The following is a 24,074-nucleotide window of genomic DNA, read 5'->3' on the forward strand; positions in this document are numbered from 1 at the left end:
ACCAGTCTTCACACTAAACTGATGAGCGACAGAGCGAAGTTATAATGATTATATAATGTTGACAAATATTGACCAAACTTTTCACCAAAAACGATAACTCGCTTAATTCGAACACTCGGATAACTCGAAGTTTTTTCGTGGTCCCGTCGACTTCGAGTTAACGAAGTTCCACTGTACTTGGACACTAAATAATCTGTAAATCATCTGAACCTCAAAGTATCATTATGTGCCAAGATTTCACTTCTACTGTAAACAGATGGTTTGAATTATCCACAATTGCAAATGTGTAATATCAAATAATTTTAAAGAGAAGAAATTTTCAGTACCAAGTACACACCTTTAAAGAGTTTCTAAAAACTCTTTTCCATTTATACTATGGCACATATGTTTTTCATGTTACGGAAACAGTTCATTGTAATTGGAACAAAGGTTCTTTCATTAACAGTTTAATGTGAAACTTTCACTATAATTTACTTCTTGGACAAATCAAAAATTTTTTCTTGCCACCTTCTACATGTTCACATTGTGGACTACAGGAGCATAGAGACTTTCATCACATTTTGAAATATGTCCTCTTTTCTTCCCCCGGAAAAGGCCGCCTTTAAACAGTGACAGAATGTTCCGAGTATCAGAAGTATATCTAAGTATGTACTGAGTAATTTTTATGAAATTTTTTATTGGTATGAAAAATATTACCATGTCTATATATGGTGTGAACTTTTGACGTCATCATGTTTCTATTGCCAGGGCATACACAATAAAAAGGTTAACATTATGCATTATAATAAAATACTATAAACGTGATACAACCTCCCATAATTACCTATATCGCTGAGATCTTACATCATCAATTATAAACGATACGAAAAAAACATTACATGATAATACTAGTACTATTTATGATAATTATATAATATACACATTTCAAATAAAAAATACTTGCAACATCCGCTTTCTTTAGAATTTGTAGATCAAGAAAAAAATATCCAAATTGGGCATTTACTAATCAAATTCAAAGAATTTTACATTTTTCATCTTTCATAATACCTTTGAGTTTGTGAAAAGAAATATGTGATGGATGCTATTTTTATTTTGTCTTCCTAATAAAAGAAAATATGTTAGTTTCTTGGTTAAAGGATCTGGTCAAGGATTGGTGAAGCCCTTTGTATCCTTTAGTTTGGCCAAACTGTAACAAATGACCAACAAATAATTTGATAAGAACTGGATATCAAAGCATACACATTCCAAAATGACCAGGGCTGCATGAACCGTCTTTTTTGTTCATCTTGCTTTCAAAGTCCAATTCATTCATCATGGCACCGTGTCCCTGGTTCTGTACTGCAAGCTTTAGCACAATAATGGAATACTGGGATTTAAAACAAATATGTTAAGGAGGAAAAAGAGGTCTTCACAATTACAGGGTGGTGTTAATATGTATATACTCTTTGTACAGATCTTTTGCTTCCGCAGTAAATTATCTCCCTTCCTAGAACTCTCTTCTAATCAGGAGCGTATATTCTTCCCTTTGGCAGGTTTCATTTCTTTAATTTGTTTCATTAGTTCTGCGTTCTTGCCCTGCAAATAAACAAAAAAGGTTTTAGAGTATATCTGATAGAGTAAAGGCCAATTTACTTATAAGGGTTTTTGCAGTAAAACATCTACCCCACCCCAGGACTCCAGGTTTGGTTAAGGGGTACCACCCATAGAATTTATTTAATAAATTACATAGAGGTAATAGGAAGGTAATCCAACCAGGGATAGAAGTGATTTATTGTAGAGTCCTGGAGTCAGGTAGATATTTTAATGGAATCGCCCTAAGGCAATCAAAATAAATTGATGCTAATGAGATTTCCTGTGAGATTTCAACAGATAAACAGATTCAGAGCTATATATCTCGATGAGCAAGGTCAAACATTCTGAAATTCAGAAATTATACGTATACCATATTAGGATCCTCATCCTCACTAGAGTTCTCTGAGAAGTATCATGACAGATTACTGAGACAACACCAAGGAGTATAAAATTTGAATGTGTGAATAAAGATATGACGGTAGGCTAAAACATTGCTAAATAGCATTAGAAATGTTTAACTATACCAAATATTACTGCAAAGTTACATGACATCTGCTATTTATAGCATTTTCGTGGTTCATTGTTTTACAAAACTACCATTAATGGAAGGGAATGGTAACTCTGACGATGACCATCTGTTAAATTGTCCATCTGTTGTCCTGAGCTATATTATTGCTGCTAAGAAGGGCCTAGTTTTCTTGGGTTTTTAATATACAATGTATATATATTAATAAGAAAGCGTACTCCTTCAGACTTAGTTAGAGATATAGTGGATTTCTAAATACCGTGAGTGACTCCAGTGTGCCAGCATGGTGTTTGTGGATGGTCTGAATCTTCAGTCTGGACTCCTTCTCTGCCTCGTAAGCCTGGGCTTTGAGTTCATTTATCTGTAATTGAAGAAAACCAATGATTCACATTTTATCTATAACTGAAGATAACCAATGATTCACATTTTATCTATAACTGAAGATAACCAATGATTCACATTTTATCTATAACTGAAGATAACCAATGATTCACATTTTATCTGTAACTGAAGATAACCAATGATTCACATTTTATCTGTTTTTGAAGATAACCAATGATTCACATTTTATCTATAACTGAAGATAACTAATGATTCACATTTTATCTATAACTGAATAACTAATGATTCACATTTTATCTGTAACTGAGGATAAACCTATGATTCACATTTTATCTGTAAGGGAAGAAAACCAATGAAAACCAATGATTCACAGTTTAATGGGATGTCCAACCACAACAAAGCAGTATGCACCAATAATGTTTCCTGAAGAGCTAAATTCATAATTACAGCAAAACTGTTATTTTTTAAAATAATACTGGCTCCCGACCTTATAATGCAACATGATTAATAACTCTTTTGAAAGTGTTTATCATCCTTTCTTTCTTAAAAGCTATGAACCAGATACTGAAATCCTTTATTTGATCAAACTACATAAAACTTTGCAGAGTTTGTCATAAAGTGCCCTAGGACCAAACCAATCACAGAAAGTTACAGAAAATTCCCCCTGCTGTCGTACGAGGTCCTTTAAAACTAGTATTCAGACGAATGATAAGTGAAATCATTACAAAATATATGAAGCCTGTTTTATCAAACTAATAACGGTAAGGTGAAACAGGTGTGGATTACACGTAGGATCTGGTGACCAAGTACCTGTTTGTCCTTCTCGAGGAGTTGCTGATCCTTGGCCTGAAGTTGTTTACGCGTTGCATCCAGTTGGTCCTGTAGTTGTTGCAGGGCGATGAGATGCTCGGAGCTGTGGGGGTCGTCTACTTTATCTGTGGCACTACTGGCATTCAGCATGGACAGACTCGACGAAAGGCTCATGGAGAAACTACTACTGCTATAACAAACAGGAATAGACCAGAAATAATCACAACAACAAAATACATCATTTTCTATAAAAAGATTTTATGATATAACAGCAAAATTTCTCCTGGAAATTCTTGTGCGCTTTTTGTCGCTTCAATTTTAATTTTTGAGACAACTGAAGTCTTTCACAGATACAAATTCCATTGATGATTATCAAAAAATTTGAAATATCATTCTATCACTTCAGAATTCAGGCATTTTCAAACAAACTCTACAGAATTTGCAAAACATTATGTACACCAAACAGTAAAGTAATTTATCATGTAGTTAGTAACAGTCATTTTTTCCTTAATATATTTCAATCTGATTAAAATCAACTGTTCATGGCTTGTACAACACAGTACAAATCTTCTGTTCATGGCTTGTACAACACATAGTACAAATCATCTGTTAATGGCTTGTACAACACATAGTTCAACTCATCTGTTCATGGTTTGTACAACACATAGTACAAATCGTATGTTCATGGCTTGTACAAACACACAGTACATATCATCTCATGTTCATGGTTTGTACAACACATAGTACAAGATATGAACAGAAGATTTTAATCAGACTGATTATACACTATGTCACATATTTTACACTGTAGACAACGTACTTTAAACACTTCACAGCAATATTGTATAGATATGCAAGTGCAGCAAGTTGACTGGCTTGCTCTAAGGTGCAGAAATGGTTTGTGAAATATCAGGGTTTCACATTTTGAAAGGATATACAGTTTAAAGAATGCAAACATCTATTTTGGAGAAAAAAAAACTCAAAAAAAAACAATTTGATGATGTCAACATTTAATATTACATTAAGAACAGTTTGCCTGGCTTGTTCTAGATGCAGAAGACTAGTGAGACACTAGGTTACAATTGTTGAAAGTAGACTGAAAATAATTTTACTTTTCATTGAATAAATTCAAATTCTTCCCTACATTAATTTATATGATAATACATTTTAATATGGGCAGAGTAGGAAAAATATGAACATGTTTCAAAGAAGCTTTAGTAAAATATCAATGCAACTTTTATAGTGAAACTGATTTAATATAACGATACCCTAGCTATTTATTTTAGAGTATGAAAAAAACAAAGAAATATGAAAAATTGCAGGATCGGAGAGGAGTTTAGATAACAGGTTTTATATAAAGTTGGATTTCATTTAAGACTATTTAGAAGAAAGAATGACAGAATACTAGGGGATCTACATTAAGCAGGCTTCCCTGTGTTGTGTGAACAAAACATTCAACGACTGGGCTTAGTTAAAGGTTAACTTCTTCACGGCACTGAAACAGATACACATTTCAACTGAATTGTGTTAAGAATGTACAACATACACAATGAAAGTCCACATATAGTTGTCTGCTTATAAACAGACAAACATGATACAGTATATCAGTCAACACCATTTAAATGTTTACATGTACATTACATAGTGAAACCTTTTTAATACAGCAACTCAACTTCTATAAAGAGGTCACCTCTTTTAAGAGACCACATATGTTAAGAGATCTATATTCAGAGATCATCTCTTTAGGAGACTACATATGTTAAGAGATCATCTATATTCAGAGATCAGGGCTTTTTCTGAGGGCTTTCTGGGGCCGTTATTGGGCCCCATTCCCAATTCACGGCAATTGGAATTATTTCATTTTTTCGCCAAATTCCCAAAATTTGCAGTTTACTCCTGAAAAAATCTTTCCCAATTCTCCAATTTTCTTCCCAAAATGGGACAAAAAGGACCCTTCCCAAACCAGTGAGAAAAAGCCCTGGAGATAATTTTTTTACGGAGACCACATATGTTAAGAGATCATCCATATTCAGAGATCATCTCTTTAAGGAGACTACACATGTTAAGAGATCATCTATATTCAAAGATCACCTTTTAACGAGACCACATATGTTAAGAGATCATCCATATTCTGGGATCACCTCTTGAAAGAGACCACCTCCATAAAAGACCATCTGTATATATGTGAAACAATCTATCAAAATATCACTTCTATCAAAAATATTAAAGATATCACTTTAACCTACTTGTTATTTTGAGACATCTTAACAGTCTATGCTGTGATAGATGTTTAATGTATTATAGAATTTCTATATAGGTTCTGGTTTAATTGACAATAGTTTATGTATCTCTAACACTTCGTTATCTTTATCATTCATAGATATAGACAACTTTCAGGGAATAGCAAACATAAGATATTCTCACACGGACCTGTCCTGAAATCTACAACACCAATACAGTAATTTTACAGCCCTGATACGCAGATTTCCACATGAATGAGACTTGGAGTTTTACCCACACCAACCTGCACACCGGGGCACAAACACTGGCGATTACTAAAACTCACACTTACTGTTGTAAAAATATGTAAATTAACACCTTAACAACATGCAGTACATGCTCAACATGTCAAACCTGATTGACAACTGCACTCACATGCTTTGAAGAAATGGCACCAACACAGACAGCAGGGGGATCGGGTTGGGTAGGAGGCACAGAACCAGACAGTATTGGGGAAAGGTATATCAGTGCTGAAATGGGATGGAAGTGAAAGCAGGCACGGAACAAGAGCTCTTTGGCCAAGGTGTGGAAATTATAAGCTCAATGAAGCAACATCAAACCAACAAAATCAGTCAAATTTAAATACAAATACTCTTCAAAAGAAAATAGTTGTATTTTAAACTTGTTATGTAAGCAAAAGATGATGTCAAGGTAAAGTTTCTCTCTACCGCACACTAAATGTGCTTAAAATTCCAAAACCCACTGTCAGTCTGAGGAATGACGTATACATCTAGTTAAAAATAAAACGTTTGAACAAGCCCCTTCCAGTTTTTGTTTGCTACTTTTTTTTTAAGATTTCTGAGATGGCTTACTCTCTTAAGAACGAGTATCGGCTCTTCTCGGTGAGGTTTGACACTTCAAGATCTTCTCTGCAACAACAGATTATATCAAGTTTACACACCCAGACAGGAAGAATAAATCGAGACCACTACAGTGACCAAGGGCAGACAACACACAGGTAGAGCCCAGTATATACACAGGCATCCTAAGAATGACAAGGGTTACTTTTAAACAAATCAATATCGGCAATCATGATTTGTTTGTGGACGTCAAAACTCTTGAAAACAGGCCAAACATCTTACAGGCACTTTATACTTGCAATAAAATAAATTATATATTAATACACAGAAAAATACATAAAACGGAGCATGCTTTAAGACAGGAACAGGCAAACGCATTGTCACAGAATTGTTCATTTATGTGGTCAAACCAGTTTGTCTGTTTTTAAATGGAGTATTTCAGGCATATATCTTGACGGACCTGCAGATGTTAATACAGACATTTAAAGTCTTTATCAAGGCTCATCTGACAACAACCTAAAATCACCAGGTCCGTCCTAATATCATAAACTAACGACTCTGGTCCAGTCCAACCAAATGGACCGCGATAAACAAAAAAATGGCCCAGGTTTTCCAAGAGATTATCCTCTAGTATCGTAAACAAACAATATTTAATATTCTTTACTGTTGACCTGCTGGTTTCTAATAATTGCCCTATATATCAAATTATGTCTTTAACAGTATTTTATTTTTGTTTTTTCTTTCTTTCTTTCTTTTTATTAAAACTCTTTGCCATGCTTTGTAGGCTGTTAAAACCGGAGAGTGCCTTCTCTTAGTTATCTCTTAGTACACTTACTGAAGAAGGGGAGCAGACGTTGGAGTCTTTCTTCACATTTAATGATATCAGTAAGGTCCATCACAAGACATTTTAGAGTCTTTTGTGCTATTTTTTTTTCGTATGCTTAAAGTTTAAATATTTTGGATAGATCCCAAATCAGAAAGCAGCACTTTTATTTATAAATGACATACAGATTATTTAGAGGCATCATCATCATGAATATTAATTTATTACAAAAACAGGGTGTTAATCTTACCTAACTTTGTTATAGATTCACAAATAATTTGAATGTTTTGAAGACTATCTGTAATATCACACTCATTCATTAGAATTAGTATTTCAATCTCCATGAAGTTCGCATACAAAATGTTAGAAATACCTACATATAATACTACTTGATACTAAATATTCACATTGTCCTTTTGACAAAACCTATTGTTTTTCACAGACAGGTGATTATAACAGGATTTACCTTTTTGTTGGTGTCATTCCGTTGGCACTACTGATCTCTACACGAGCTTTCTTTGTGGGGGGTGTCTGAGATGATGTGTCTGAGTGACTGGATCTAAAGGAGATTAAATTTAACTTCAGAAAAACCTGTAAGACATGAATTCAACAAAAAACATCTAAATTCTTTTTTTCAGGCAAACATTACAAGGAATGCCTTGGTATAAATCGTAGGAAACTGAATCATAACTTACCATGTAGCTGCTTAAATATTTTTCTGTATTTTTTTTTTTTTTTTTTAAATAAAATAAGATAAAAGATGTACATACCTGATACCTTATGTGTAATCTACTTTTTTTTCTTTTATTGTCTATTTTTTTCCCCAGAAATTTTGGAATATATATTTTTGTTAATGAAAGATAATATTATTATGGTAAAATGGTTGATTAAGGTTAAAACCTGTGACCCTGTATCTTACTAATTTTGCTCCACAAGGAACAGAGTGCATTTTAAAAATGGTGATAATATCATTTACTTATAATATCTTAAAACAAGATGCCACCTACTTATGAGATGATTTTGATTTTGTTGAATGAGACCGGCGATGGTCTTTGGACCTTGAATGCTTGTGATGATGATGATGGTGGTGGTGATGTTTGTGACCTCTTTGTTCCTTTTCCTTTGAGGAAGCACCTTCCTGTCCATCGGAGACACCCTTCTCGCTCCCATTGGACACTCTGTCCCCTTGACTACTATTGCTATGCCGGCTACTGGTACTTCCGCCACTGTCATGTTTTGAACTGTCTTCCTGCTTGTTGTTATTTTTACCCACAATACTGTCAAATAACTTTTCGGCTTTATCCGGTTTCTCTTTTGATGGCCTTAGAGATCCAAGATTTTTTCTATCCTCATCTTTCCGTTGTTTTGCCTTCGCTAAAGCTCGTTTATAAGCAAGAGTACATAACCAACACAACAACTTCCCATCAACCTGAAAAATATTATCAAAAACTGATGTCATAAATCATACTTCAGTCAAACTTAGTATATCGTCAAAAGTCCACTTTCTACTACTTCTCTCTTTGATATGTCAATCATTATATTTTCGTTTCTTTATCACATTTTTGAATATTATATATACAGAGGAGCCCACTTATTTGCATATTGGTTATTTGAATATCCCGCTTATTTGCATAAAATTCTCAGGTCCCGATTTTTTCCTTCTTTATCTTTGTATTTTAATCCCGTATATTTGCATCGACTAAAACACCAACTCCCGCTTATATGCATATAAAAATTCCAAAAAATCGAAAAATTTCAATTGATTTTAGGGTATTTTTGTGATTTTCCCGTAATAAAAGTTTTATGAAATGTGTTTTAACTTACATATTGATTCGACACGATGTACAACGTTATCTTATCATTGGTTCACACTTCGTCATTACAGGTTACGTTCGATGCATCGATATCGACATTAAGTTATTATTCAGACCATATCAGTAGCAATGTGCAGAAGAATTACTGAATAAAATATGTATATGCCTCATCTTTTGATGAGATTTGTTTATTTATTATAGCATCGATCCAAACCTGTGTTCTGTGCACTTGAACACTTGCTGAGGCAGGTTGCGATCGCCATGATTGTTTACTAGGCGCGTTGCATTGTGGGGGCATATGTGTAATGAACGACAACTCTTTGTGTGTGTGCGCCATTTTCCAAAACAAACCCAAACGACAATAACATGTCACGGTCATTTAAGACAGTCTATTGCTTCAGCAGTTCATCATCTATGATCAAACAACTATTATACTCATAGCAGGAACACAACGCATCTCGAGACGATAATGAATGTTAATTGAAACGATGACATTGTACATCGTAGTGCCAACCCACACGCGTATGACCGATATCGGACCCAGAGACTCGGAGTGACAAGTAGTAAACGATGAAGTGTATGCAAATATTTGTACATTTACAAAGAATAAACAACCCATGTATTTCGTATTTACTCTTATATTTTAAATAATGTGTTTTTTTTTAAATATATATTTAATGCAAATAACGTAAACAATCATAAAGCGCCCATTTTGAGTACCGACCTGACGATCTACAGGTGTATAAGAGGGGCCAAAACCCAACTCCGCCTATACGAATACTCCGGTTATTTGCATATTTTGTCGTGGAAAAAGGGGTATGCAAATAAGCGGGTTGCTCTGTACCGTCATGTGACTATGTTATTGTTTATTATTTTGTTATCATTATGGGAGAAGTTGTTTATAAGTTGGTAAAACTTGCTGACTAATCCCTTTGTCATTTTTGTATGTCAATAAAATATATTTAAACTAATAGTTGATAACCTGTTTTTAATTCAATAGCATTTGTCATAATTACATTATTACATAGAGGTATTTAAACATACCAATGTTTTTAAAGTAACATTTTTCAGGGGGCAAATAATTGCCAAGTGCAAACTATAGATATTAGGAAGACTAAACAGTTGAGACTTTGATGATTTGTCTTCATGCAAACATACAATATATTTTTTTGAAGATACTACATCGCTAACAGTATATACATTGCTGACTTCAAAACTTCATCATATGGCTTTCACAATATTGAAATATATCTCATTTTAAACACCAAAAATTGAAAAAAAAAATGTTTATTGTAGCATCCTCATATTTGCCGCTTGCAAAACCAAAAATTACACAAAAATATAGAGACGGAGCACTTTAGAATTCCTTTGGGATGCAAATACAAATAATTGTCCACTAGAAAGTTGATGTGGTGTGTAGCTGAGGAAAATACCTTTTTCCTTGTGCCATCTGTGCGGTCAAATGCACACTTCTGTTTACACTGCTCACATGTTAAAGGTGGACCCCATCTTCGTTCTGAATTGGCACATCTCTGACACTTATTGCCGATGAAAGCAGCGAGAATATTGCAATATTCACATACCGAAGGCTACAGAAATAACAGAAAAAGCATTTATCATGATCACATGTGAATATTCATCAAATTTTCAAAAATATACAATTCATTAAGGACATACATTTGTCCTTATTCCTATATATCTTACCCAAAAAGAAATATGATTTGTTCAGGTTTGATATTTAGAAACAATTATGAATTTTGTACTGTCAAGAAAAATAAAACTCAAGATTTCAACAGATCATTTCCAAAACAATGAACATACATTATATCATATATTCTCAATACATGTATTCTTTCTATTTCATTTCTTCATAAAGGACATTTTTTTCATAAGACATTTATACTTGTTCAGTGCCCAATAAAGACATATAAATTCATATTTACAATACAAATTGCAGAATTTCAATAATATATGCCAATCAAGTTATATGTATATTATATATATCAAACAAATATATCATGGGTATCTGTGCAATAGTCCAGAATATTTGACATGAGGTACTGGTAATTGACCTTTGGCCTTGTGCAATAGAACAATGGTCGATTACCAGTACCAGGGTCGACGTTGAATATTATGGACTATTGCACAGACACCAAATAGTCTTGCTTTATTACATAATCATTAAATCACAGTTAGAACCACTGACATCTTGACTTTCCTTTAGGCCTAAAAGTCAGCATGACTGTCGTCGGCAGTGTTGGCATCTGAGTGACTTAGATGCTTGAAAGGGTAGGACAAAAATTCAGTTTGCATGTGTCAGTGCAATAGTCATTTTAGCCATGAAATAGTTCAAAATATAGCTTATGTGTAAAGTTAAGGAAAATAAAATGCATTATGTAATAAATATATATATAGCACAGTTCTTGCTAGTCTCAACATCTATGGAGTGAAAGACTAAAAGAATGTAGCTTAAAAATATTTTTAAAATATCTGATAATTCAAAAATAATTTTACACCATTTAAACATCACATATGGATTAGAACTCAGCGCTGCTAACCTTTCCATGGACTTTCACATTCTGATCACACTTCTTACAAATGGAGTTGGTATTGCTCTTGCTGAAAAGAAAATCATACGTATAATTTTTCAATCCTAGCTATCTGTTAAGTTCACTTAAAATATATATCTCTTGAAAATATCATATTCTGTGTCAGTAATATAATCTGACCTGAAAATTGGTCCAAAACAGGATAAGATTTTTAGAATTTAAGATTCTCTCTGGTAATTTTAAAAGTTCATCACTGAAATATCCCATTCGGGCAACCCAGACCCCAGAAAAAAATATGCATCTAATTAGGCCACACCAGCTTGATAAGAAGTTCTTCGCTGCATTAGTATTATAATATTTAAAACTAAAGAATGTTTGTGAAACATGAACATGACCCCACGAGATGCTTTGATAAAATAAGGACGTTTCCATCCAAATTAGTTTTTCACCTCAGAATATTTTCAAATAGAGGAAAAGAGTAACTCAATCAAGTTCAGTTCAACTGGATTTCAATAGCTTTGTCGAAAGTTTTTTACCCAAAAAATACATTACCAGAATGTGGTATTAAAAATCTATTCTTCACACATTACCAGAATGTGGTATTAAAAATCTATTCTTCACACATTACCAGAATGTGGTATTAAAAATCTATTCTTCACACATTAACAGAATGAGGTATTAAAAATTCATTCTTCACACATTACCAGAATGTGGGATTAAATATCTATTCTTCACACTTTCCTTACGTGTTCTGATGGATGATTACTGTCAGCTTAACAAGGTTTTAGTTCAGTCGGATGTGTTTAAAACTTTGTCAGAAGTGAACATAAACACAAAAGTCAACATGTGTTAACGCAGTGTCAGACGAACGAGACAAACACTTAATTTCCCAATCACTAACATGGGCATATTAAACATCCATTTTTATAATTATTTCATTCCATTGCCGAAAAAACATATACTTTTTTGTATTTTGATGTAGTCTCTGTAATTTAAACACTTTATTTATGTACTCTTTGTTTACACTCTTTGTTTACAAATGCAGGAATGATTCAATTTGAGGAGAACATTAACTTTTGAAAAGTATATCTGGATTCGTAGAACGGTCGTTGTGAAAAGCGGGAGTGGTAATATTTTCATTTTATTTTTTCGTGTTCCTATCCAAAGTGTGCGGTAAATCTGATGAACTACTAATCCAATTTGAGTGGCCTAAAGCACTTGACCTAGATCAATAGTTAAAATGTTTCTGTGTTTAGACAAGAAAGAATTAAGCTTCTTTTTGGTCCTAACAACATAAATTGTGGTAGTTATAATGATTATTATACATAGTTAAGTGCCAAATTTTTGTACAGCAGTACCCAGAAGGCTGTTACAGCTGTCCCAACAGCAGTACATAGAAGACTGTTACGTAGGAGCTGTCCCAGTCATGATCACCTGCCATCTGGACTGCTTTATAAGATACTTATAATAAAATTTGATGTTATCGCCTTTAATCTGTAACAATGTTTTACCACTTCTATATATAGTTTGTTGAAATACAAGCTCTTAATCTTAGGTTAATTGTGACATATATTTGACACAAAACAAGGATTCTTGTATCTTACTCTTCTTGTTGAAACTCGGCTCTACAGTAGGTGCATTTCACTACTGGGAAATTGCTGCGGCACTCCTGTAAAAAAAAATACAGTAAACCTCAGATACAATGTATATACACAAACTTACTCCTTTATGTCACATGTACATTGTTCATTAAAGCTTAACACATGATATTATGTTAATGTTATATATACGTTTCTTAAAGGAAGTAATTCTCAAATGTAATCTCTGGATTCAAAACAAACAGGATATAAACATTATTCTTATTTCCTGATAACCTCAGCATAAGAGAATCATCTTGGTTAAATGTATTTTCCATCATTATAAAAATCAAGAGGACAGGGAATGTTCCTTTTATTGAGAATTAGCCATACTGTATGCCCTATATACATATCATTTCTGAAGGAGTTTTTGTTATTGATACCCCTTCCCCCTTAAGAGACCACATCTTTAAACGGCCAGTCCACAGGGATATGTCTAGTCCTATATTATTAAATTAGACACTGGAATAACTTGTCTAAGGGATTTACGTTCGCTATCATGGCCTTCCAGCTGACGAGTGAAGAATTACATAAAAATAAAGATGTAGTAAGAGTGGAAAAATGCACGGCCAGACCGGGGTGCGAACCCGGGACCTCCAAACAGTAGCTGGATGCTCTACCGATTGAGCTACCTGGTCGACCTGGTCCAGTTCCACTACAAAGACTTCATATTTCTGACTATTTTTTTTCCATATATATTCTCCAGATGTGAGTGCGAGTCATGGTCCAGAGTCCTGTACTCTTAGAATTTTAATGAGACTTCCTGTACTCTTAGAAATTTGATGAGAGCAACAGAATTTCTGGAAATACTTAAATTCAACATTGTGGGACTAATTGTTTTTGAAAAGGATTCAAGAAAATTAATTGTACATCGATCACTGATTCTCACACGTATATATGTAGCTGCTCTTATTTGTATAAGATTGTTCAATAGTAAACTTTGATTATTTCGTCACTCAATAAATGGATACACTCAAACGTGTTCAGTAACTTTTGTTTTTCAAACATAGCTTGTCTTATTTGGGCTTCATTTGACAAAGTCAACTTCACTGCTTGATGTTGCTATGCAAGCAAGTGATGCTGGGCATTAAACTTACTTTACACAATTGTTCGGCTTGAGATAATTCTTCAAATGGATGTCTAGTGTGACATTTTGTACATGCAAACAAAGCTGCCATATTATGTGTAGATTTTACGAGATTTTTTCTGTGAAAATCACCGATTTCACAGATATCTTCGCTTCAGCGGAAGTGGAGTTCATCCGGAAATTTGAATTGCGCATGTCTTTGTGAAGACCTTTGAATTTTCCTTTTTTAAACTAAATTTTTATTTCTTTGTCTTTTAATAACGATTTTTTGGTTATTTTAATTAGTTTTTTTTAACTAAAGCGTTAATCTCAATTTTGATTATATCTTTCAAAATTGACCAATCAAACATTGGCTTTTATTTCTAAATCCGGTTGCAGTTCCCCGGATGTTGAGGTATTTTCCCACTCAACTCAAATTGTTTACCTGAGATTCCCTTCAGCAGTAGAAAGTAAGGTGTTCGTACATGTTTGGCCGGGCAGAGTGAACTGCAGATGTGCAAGAGATGGAAGATTATTACAGCTCTGTGAGTAAATCAGAATCGCATTAAATCGAATGATGTATTTAGAACAGAAAATAACTTATTAATTCATGTTTAGAACTGAGGAAATGTTTTGTTGTCAACCGTTTGACAAATATGATACACGCTGACCTTAGTCTGATCCATATTGTACCTTTAAAAAGCATAGAGTCCTGATACTTTTTGACAGATAATTATATTAAATGAAAACAATACCGACTGTAAAAAGAACGAGTTTTCACTGAAAACAACGGCACACTGCAGGTTCGATTCGTTGATAGCTCGATGATCACGATCGATCGAATTAAAGTATAAATGTAAGATGTTCGACGCAGTTAGAGATAACACAACTCTGTCACACATTCTAACGCACATGACATACAATACAGGAACATGACTTTAATATAGGGTGATTATAGAAAGGCCCAACTTTCAGCAGACAACATCGATCAGTCATACAATAATAGTACTACGTGTATTGTATATAAAGCTCCTAGCAACTATTTGATAGAAAAAATTAAATAACTACAAAAACACATTCAAAAATTCTACATAACTTTGTTGCGATAACTTATATACTGTGACCAGTACAATTTCAACATTAGCCTAATATCCTACAATTTATATCTGCGAATTGTTACTGGAATAAACGTGATCATCATCATGATCACTGCATGTGTGTCTTTGAGACTGAGTGATATAGCGCTATTTAATTTTTTTGTGGATTTAATGATGGATTCTGAATTTCATGAAAGAGGTAATAGTATGACCTTGTTAAACACTTAAAAGTAATATGGCTGCAGCTGTTTAATATAGATAATCAAAATCTTAACGTTGAATACCTGACATTCTGCGCAGTGTAATACTAATAGAGGTTATAATATAGATAATCAAAATCTTAACGTTGAATACCTGACATTCTGCGCAGTGTAATACTAATAGAGGTTACACATGTACAGTACTATAGCTAGTGTTCATCATAAGTTTCTCACTTTGTTAGTACTAGTAAAAGTGATTGGAGCTATATGTTGTTGTTTGTATATATATATGTTTTGATTTATCAACATGCCAGCAACGCTCTCCAATAAATCGGACAATTTAATGATTGAATTTCCGTGTTGTGCACGCCGTTTTTACGCACACGTTTTGATTTATTTTTGTCGAAATACAAGTTCTTTCAAACTGTTACTCTGTTGTGTATGTTCGACATACAATGAAGTTTCTTGTACCTTGCAATTGTGACTTGTACCCTATATAATATAACTACCTACTATAAAAAGATAGCAACAGAATTCAAGATTCAATTCAAGAAAACAGTTTAAATGCAGTAGTTTTAGAGAAAGGTACCGGTGACACCAGAACCCTTCAGATTACGTTGATCCATGCAAGTTCTTTGTCTCTAATAAGGAAGCCTCTTAATTATATAATCTCCCATAGCTTAGATATTCCATGGTCAGTGGTACCAAATGTGTAATAGAGTAATATGTATACGTATGTATATATGTATACATATCCTTCCTGTACAGGAGCTTGAGCATAGATAGGGACCTCTTATAAAAAAATAATCTTGTTACCTGTGCAATGCCACCTACCACAAAGGTGAAGGGATATTCCCATTAGCCTTATACAGCTATAGAAGTCTCCACTTTTATTATATATACACATTATTAATTTTCTGAATGTTTTTATCAGTATTAATTCAAGTTGATCATGCTTTTCTGATGAATTATCTTAAAATGGAGACCATTTACTAAAATAAAAATTGTATAGGAGTAGTGCTTGTTTCGTGGTCATGAGACAAGATGAGTCAATGATGGAATGACATGTTTCCATTGATATCCATATTGTAGTATATATTTATAATTAGGTCAGTTATAATTTCTGAAGTAGGTTTGGGGTGGGGTGTCTTCTTGATTTTCCTGTTTTAGTGCACAACTTGAAAAGAAAAGAATAATTCATTAATTTTCTTTTCCAATATTGTATGTATGTATGTATATTTTGTCCAAAAGCAAACATGACAAGCAATTAATGTAGTGAAAATAGAATGTGAAAATCTGTGTTGTTTTATGAACATAAGACTAACTCACTACCCTGTAGAGCAAACTTCCAATTACCTACATAAACCGAATTATGCATGTTTAAATAACATGAAACAACTTCATATTTGAATGTGTTGTATATTAATTACATGTCATTGACTCAAGAACATATTTCTACTTCTATTGCAATTAAGTGAAAAATGCTCTCAAATGCTATTTTAATATGTATACCCTCCCTATACTATGAATAAAAGCTAACAGTTGGACCTTGGCCTTATATAGGGCCTGGCCCTAGGCCTGCATCAAAAATATATAAATATGTATATAGAATTAATGGGACCATTAATTTTACCTGTGTTAGAGAGATTTAATGGATTTCCATGTCTAAATTTAGTTGCTTTACTGTGATAATTATGTTGGATTGTATGTCAGTCATATATATGCTGTCCAACTATTTGATGTCAGTCTGAACTCTAGTAATAGTTGTTTATTAGTTTGCCCTAGCCTTTACTAAATATACAATCTCTGTGGAAGATGAGAATTCAATTTGATAAAGTCAGTATTTCCATAATATAATATATACAACGTAAACACAGACAAGATGTAACTTGTATATATAATCTAATGGTAGAGTTTCTGGTGTAGCATTCATTGTAGTGTAAAACTGTATACACACAAGGTACCTGTGTGTGTGCCTTATAAATTCAATCATAAACAAGGGAAATTCTTATATATTCACAATTTATTATACATGTACGCAATAATGTCAATTTCAAGTGTACACAAGACTTACATATGGCCATTGAGATAACAGGATGCTCCGTTATGAAAATTAAACATTGGCATTTTCAACATAACATTACCGTATATGTTTAAAGGTCCAATGACTAAACGACTATGATTAATTTTCCCACAGCATAAAATTCTAACTACGTGACCCCCAGTGTAGCCACCATATACCATTCCAACATGGACACTGTTGGACGTCCGATTTAGGGCAACGTAATTGGACATGCAAACACCTATACTGTTGACAGATGATGGTTGTCAACAAGTTTGATTGTAAACCAATCAAAATGTTATTGTGATTCCATAGTGTTGGCGAAGGTGCCATGATAACAGTATTCATTGTTATCAGACAGACTTTAAATATGGTGGATTATTGATACAATATCGTAGGGTTCTATATACAAGTTATATTGAATGTAGCAGGCTGGCTGAGATTGGAATGATAAACACCAGTTGCAAGATAACACAGAATTTATAGGCTCTGAAATTTAAATGAAATATTGTTGTTTTTTCTTGTGTACTTATAATGTATAATTATTACTTATACCCACTGATACATATCTAGCTACAAAATGTATTTCAATTTTGTATAAATGAAGGCAATAACTGTATTTTATTTGAAAATTTTCAGCAGTATATCTAATGTATTAATTTGGAAAGATATTCATGATTTTGTCATCTTTTTTTTTAAGGTAATATAATAACCACATTTTTAAAATAGGGTTTAAAATATCCCTGCGGGCTCGGGATGGGTAGTAAGTACACTTGTAACCTCAATCCCTGAACAGGAAATAATAAGTAAATCAAACTCCTGTAGCAGTAGAAGAATTTGAACACATTTAATTTGGTATTGACAATTCTGTAATTATTATTATAAATCAGAAGTCTAAATAAACAAGTCTGGAAACTTCAAAATGTAAATTATGTAAACATTATTTATTTTACAACAATTGCAAAAGCAAGTTATTTCAAGTTACGTATATTAATCATGCTTGTTGGCCTAGATAGAAGCGCACAACGGGTCTTAGTATGGGAGAAAGACAGAGTACCATTACCTGGGAAAAACTGATCGGGCTGTTAATACCTAACCTTTTCACATCCGATTCAAACCCCGGCCACCTCTGCCTAGGTGAAAGGCAAGTGTTTTACCACTGTGGCATCCAACCACCCAACTTCAGGTTTTGCATATCATATGAAAGTGTTACGTTTGAGCCAGAAAGATGTTGCATCCAATTTATACTGAACACCAGAAAAAGTCTAATCTAAATTTAAATGTCAAACACCAATATGTATATCGTACATGGTTATTACAACTTATACCAGTTTTAAGAGATCTGATCATAAACTGTGAAAGGAGATCTCCAGACAAGATTCAAGATCTAAGACAGTTCCATGTTCTTATTCAAAAGTTGTATATTTAAGGAACAAGTTTGCATTGGCATGTTCACAAGTCAAGAAATATCCAGATGTGCAGTAAATACAGGCCTTTGGATCCTTTTGTAGATTTTATCCTGAAGTGGACAAAACTTTTTGCAATACCATAGATAATTATCTGTATTTGAATATTGATAGACATGACAAAAAATAAAGAACTGCTTTTGTTTGTAAACCATTATCATGTGTCTGGGTATTGTTACATGATAGGATAATACATGAAACATGTAGTTACATAATGCTTTTGTTGTAACAGTGAATATACTACAGTGGTGTATGAATTATCAGTGGATTGATATATATCTTCTTGTACAAATACAATATATGACAAGGTCAACTTTACCATTTGTAAGAAGGGATTTAATTTTGAGGCCATGTACTAACATTACCATAACATTGATGTTGCCCTTTTTTTCGGCACACAGTGCATATATTTGTGAATTGTTACGGAACCTGTACATATGCTATATAGGTCCAATAGAGTCACTATTGATTGACACAATGGTTTCCAGGCGGCATTCACCCTCGTGGCCGGCTCAAACAAAAATGCAGCAGTCACAAAAATGTACATTAAGATTTGATGACTTTAAAGTCCGTCAACTGATCTATTGTTATGTATTGGACAGCCAAATGACAGCTCTATCGACAGTTGGACTCACGTTTCCAACATCTGCATAAAGACAATTGTTCAGTTGTAATCTGAATTGTATTAGTCTTGTACGGCTTTATCTGCTATATTGTAGTATTGTTGTTTACACGACTGGGTGGGTTTTCGACAGGTATGTACTCCCCTACCTACGATTAGTGTAGTATAAGTAGTGACAATCTATTGTCTCGGTCAGGTAAAACATGTGTATACATATATATATGACTCTATTGAAGACTTTGATACACATGTATATACACTATATGTGGGAGTATGATATGTTCTGGAACATTATAACATACCGTACATTCTCATGCATATATATATAAATTTGTGTTAATTGTATTCCTTTAATTTGGTTTTCGACCAAATATGTTAATGATTACCGGTATGTTTTGACATGAATTGGATTGTAAATAAGCATTTCTGGGACTTCTGCAACCTAACATGCATATCCGTTCTGTGTCTTCCAAATATCCAGTGGGATTTATGAAGTGGTGAATCTGTTCTGGTTTTCGGTAGCTGAAAAAAAAATGGAATTATTTGAATGTAACCTGTTTGAAATTAATAAGTAGTTGATAAGGGTTGTCTTTTTAGATGGAGATTTCTGTTATAAGTATAGAAGACAATATTAATTGTTTCAATTTGGATTTGTTTGACAAGTAAACAAAACAAAAATTCATCCTGGACTGGAAGTTTTCTTCAGACTCCCTGTTATAATAAATGTAGCTCTTATATATATATAATTACTGGTTTTTGGAATTTCCTATACAAAGTTATTTCAGCTTCTTGCATTTTGGTCATCTTGTTCCATTTCACCTTATACAAGTGGAAGTGACATGCACTACATATATGTGTAAAATCACCCAGAACTTGAATTGGTGCATTTGGATTTAAATATAAGATCAGCATGGCATACAACGTCAGTACCCCACAACGTGACGCTGGAGAGAGAAGTTTCGGATCGTTTACATCAACATATCGATCTATACCAGGCTCAGTTACACAGGTAGGAATGTGCTTAAGAAACTCTCAAACTTTTGTCATACTTGACTTATTGATCATGGATGATGCTAAAGGTATACAAAATTCCTGTGGTTTAGTATGCAAAGATTTTTGGTAATGCTCAAAGAAAGATTCTTGCATTGCATTGAGATAGACTCAGCGAGGGAACTGGTTTGAATTGGCAAGACTTTCAGGAAATAAATTTAGCTAGATATCAATTATTTGAACTGAAAATTTTCATTAAGCAATTGATAAAATAGATCAGGTAAAAAAACTAGTATAAATGTAGAGTATTTATTAATATGAAAAGTATACATTATGTAACAGCTTGATATAATTTTTAAGTAATGATAACATGACTTATGGTGGGGGTGCACATGTATGTAAATTGATATTCTCTGTCATTCAAAATCATGTACAACAATGCAAGAAAAAAATGTGACCAGTCTCATTAACTTAAGAAAATGTAATTTGTGTACTTGGTCTTCTTTTTGAATTTTAGAATCTTGTCTAATAAACATCTCCAATGAAAATTAAAGACGTTTTATCAGTTAACGAAAATAAATTATGTGACTTATATAAAACTCTATAGTGTGTACATCTTGTAATAGTCAATTATAGCTCATGAGCTAACACTATATAGACATTGTATATATAGATTTAGGTTAATTAGCTAGAGAGAATATTGGTAATAATTAGTGTCTTAAAATATAAGCTGTCCTGAGCCAAAAATACAGCTTATATTTTAAGACGTTGACCATATATTCTGTTTATCCTGCAACAGTCAGCAAAAATATGTATTTTAATGTGAAATGGTATCAACAATGTTCCAAATATGTTTGCCTGTTAAACGTCATTTCACTTGAAGTAGGGGCCGTGGTGGCCATGGCCGAGTGATTAAGGTGTCCCGACACTTAAACGCTAGCCTTCCACCTCTGGGTTGCGAGTTCAAAACCTACATGGGGCAGTTGCCAGGTACTGACCGTAGGCCGGTGGTTTTTCTCCGGGTACTCCGGCTTTCCTTCACCTCAAAACCTGGCACGTCCTTAAATGACCATGGCTGTTAATAGGACGTTAAACAAAAAACAAACAAAATCACTTGAAGTAGGTCAGTCAGTTGAACCAAATATATGTGCTAAGATTTTAAAATACACAGCTGTTTTCCGTCATTCCCAAATACAGCAAAAATATATGTGGTGGGTGCATTCCGACAATAGGGATGCCAGTTTCACAATAAAGATCGGAACATACACTTTTTACATATTAATTACGTAGGTAAGTGACACAATCTGGTAGAACACGCTCCAGAGAAATTGCTGTAGCTTATTATACAAGTCATATAGAATTACCAGTATTTAATGTATGTGAAGTGTTTGGCTGAAGGTGTTATATACTTGTGAAGTTCTGAATGTGAGGTAACTTGGTGACTGTACATTGGAGAAGATTCATACAGAAAAGTATCAGTGATCAAACATTTTATAATAGCCATAAATCAGAAAAGAGAAGTTCATGATTTTAGAACTGTCCTCTCCATTTTAAGAATTCCCACTTGATACAACTTTAAAATAACCTGGTTTATTTGTATTTGTAGATATTAGATAAGGGTTCACTTGACTCTTGTCTTGGAAATAAGCTTACCTGTGTACACCTGTTGTAGACAGGTATTTTGATTAGTTTTCGGTTCCATGACACAGCGACCCATTTATATGGCTGTAGATATCTTACCCTGAACAGATACACATATAGAGGGAAGTCTCATTTCATGCAGGATAATATTGGTAACTTGGTTGGTTGGTGGGATGGGCTTGTGCTTTAAGTTGAGGGGCCATGGGGCCAATGGCCTGGATCCATTCTAGTTATATATATATATGTACAGGGCTAGACAGCTTCCTTGAATGGATATGGGTGTGGGGACAGGTCCTCTATATATGTAAGTTTGTTTCAGAGTCAAACACCATATGGACTATATTACAAATTATATGCATTTACCAGGCATATATACCTGTGTATACTGGAATTGAAAGTGAATGAATTAATAAGAATATTAAAACCCAGTTACAATATATATACATATATATAAGCCATACAAAAATGTTATTTTGTATACTTGTGAAAATGAACCTAATTACCTGAAGAGACCAGAAATGGGCGAAAGCTGCTTGTAAGTTTGTATTTTCCAGGGATCACCATGGCTTCAGATTTTACTATGGAGGAACCTGCGGGGACATTTTCCCAGCGCGCCGCCAAGACCAATATTAATTAATTAAAGGGAGATAATTTGTTTACATGAGTTATGTCCCTTTTCATTTTTAGGGAGATGATTTATTGTACAGTAGTTATATCCTCTTAGAAATTGTTTTCAGAAATAATGATAAACTATTTTAATCCTGGTAATATGAATTTATTTATTCAATATGTAAGAAAAATAAATACAGTATTTACCAATCTCTGACTCATCCATATTTGTACATCCTTAAATAAATACATTGCTCGTTCTTCATTCTCTTTACCAACTCAGACTTTCTCAAACTCATGGTATCTCTCTATCTCTCTTTAAGATTACCAATTAAATGTTACTGATACACTTCCAAAGCTGAAGTTTCTTAAAATAATAAGCACTATGATATCACACTAAACACAATAACAATATGTAATGTCACAGCACTAATATAATATGATTTCCAATGTCACAATTGTCAGTCATTTTCACACACAAATTGTCCATTTTCTTACAGCCCAACTTCACACTTCATTGTCCTCAGGATCAAACAATGTGGTGATGGTGATATTTCTTTTTCTGATCTGTGTCCATATATAGGTCTGCTGTCCTGTTTTTAAAACATGCCTACAAATCAAATGAAACATTCAAAGTTAATAAAAATAAATTAATGAAATGTTTAAACATGAAACTTTCACTCTAGGTAAATACTTGGACCTAATCACTGAAAATATTGAAAAAGAATTAATTTTAATTTTTGGTTTTATGATTAAACAAAGTCAGTATATATTAGTCACTAATGTGAAATTTGGAAATAATACATTTTTTATCAAATATCAACTATTAAGTTTGTTTACATTAAATATACAAACTAGCCAATAACATTTTAAAAAATAATTTAAAAATTATATTTTTTATTATGACATGTAAGTTATTTATATTATACAAAATACATTTTAGTAACCATTTGACACCTAAATAACTTACCTTCATCTTCGTGGTACTTTAGCCATAAATATTTCTTCATTCAGTCGGTAAAAATGACGATCTGTGTTTTGACTTTGTCGGTGAACAGACCGGGCTAAGCCTTCTGTCATTTCGGCGAATTCTCGAAAAATGATTCAATAGACTGCTGCTTTAGTTGTAGCTTCATGATTACAGAATAAAATTATAATCATCGGTCTT

The 24,074-nt window shown here is 33.3% G+C and overlaps 2 protein-coding genes across 5 annotated transcripts in view; one reads left to right on the top strand and one right to left on the bottom strand.

Moving 5' to 3' along the window:
• Nucleotides 1-180: 180 nt before the first annotated feature.
• On the bottom strand, nucleotides 181-14,427 carry LOC117327105 (protein FAM76B-like). 4 transcript variants are annotated; one of them, XM_033883935.1, is made up of 10 exons: nucleotides 14,251-14,427; nucleotides 13,121-13,185; nucleotides 11,526-11,586; nucleotides 10,401-10,556; nucleotides 8,161-8,582; nucleotides 7,620-7,712; nucleotides 6,343-6,399; nucleotides 3,251-3,437; nucleotides 2,358-2,459; nucleotides 181-1,575 (listed from the first exon to the last, which is right to left on the bottom strand). In XM_033883935.1, the coding sequence occupies exons 1-10, from the start codon at nucleotides 14,329-14,331 to the stop codon at nucleotides 1,504-1,506; spliced, it is 1,296 nt and encodes a 431-aa protein (XP_033739826.1). In that variant the 5' UTR covers nucleotides 14,332-14,427; the 3' UTR covers nucleotides 181-1,503. The 4 variants fall into 4 exon arrangements, with proteins under 4 accessions (XP_033739826.1, XP_033739825.1, XP_033739828.1 ...); XM_033883934.1 differs by having other exon boundaries at nucleotides 3,251-3,440; XM_033883937.1 differs by lacking the exon at nucleotides 6,343-6,399.
• A 189-nt stretch (nucleotides 14,428-14,616) lies between these two features.
• LOC117327107 (centrosomal protein of 57 kDa-like) overlaps nucleotides 14,617-24,074 on the top strand; it is a 36,814-nt gene continuing 27,356 nt past the window's right edge. Inside the window, exon 1 of the mRNA XM_033883942.1 lies at nucleotides 14,617-14,764. Coding sequence (XP_033739833.1) covers nucleotides 14,744-14,764 — 21 coding nt within the window. The 5' untranslated portion in view covers nucleotides 14,617-14,743. The remainder of the gene's footprint in view (nucleotides 14,765-24,074) is intronic.

Source organism: Pecten maximus, chromosome 5 (genome assembly GCF_902652985.1).
Source record: "Pecten maximus chromosome 5, xPecMax1.1, whole genome shotgun sequence".
In the NCBI taxonomy this organism is placed as follows: Eukaryota; Metazoa; Mollusca; class Bivalvia; order Pectinida; family Pectinidae; genus Pecten; species Pecten maximus.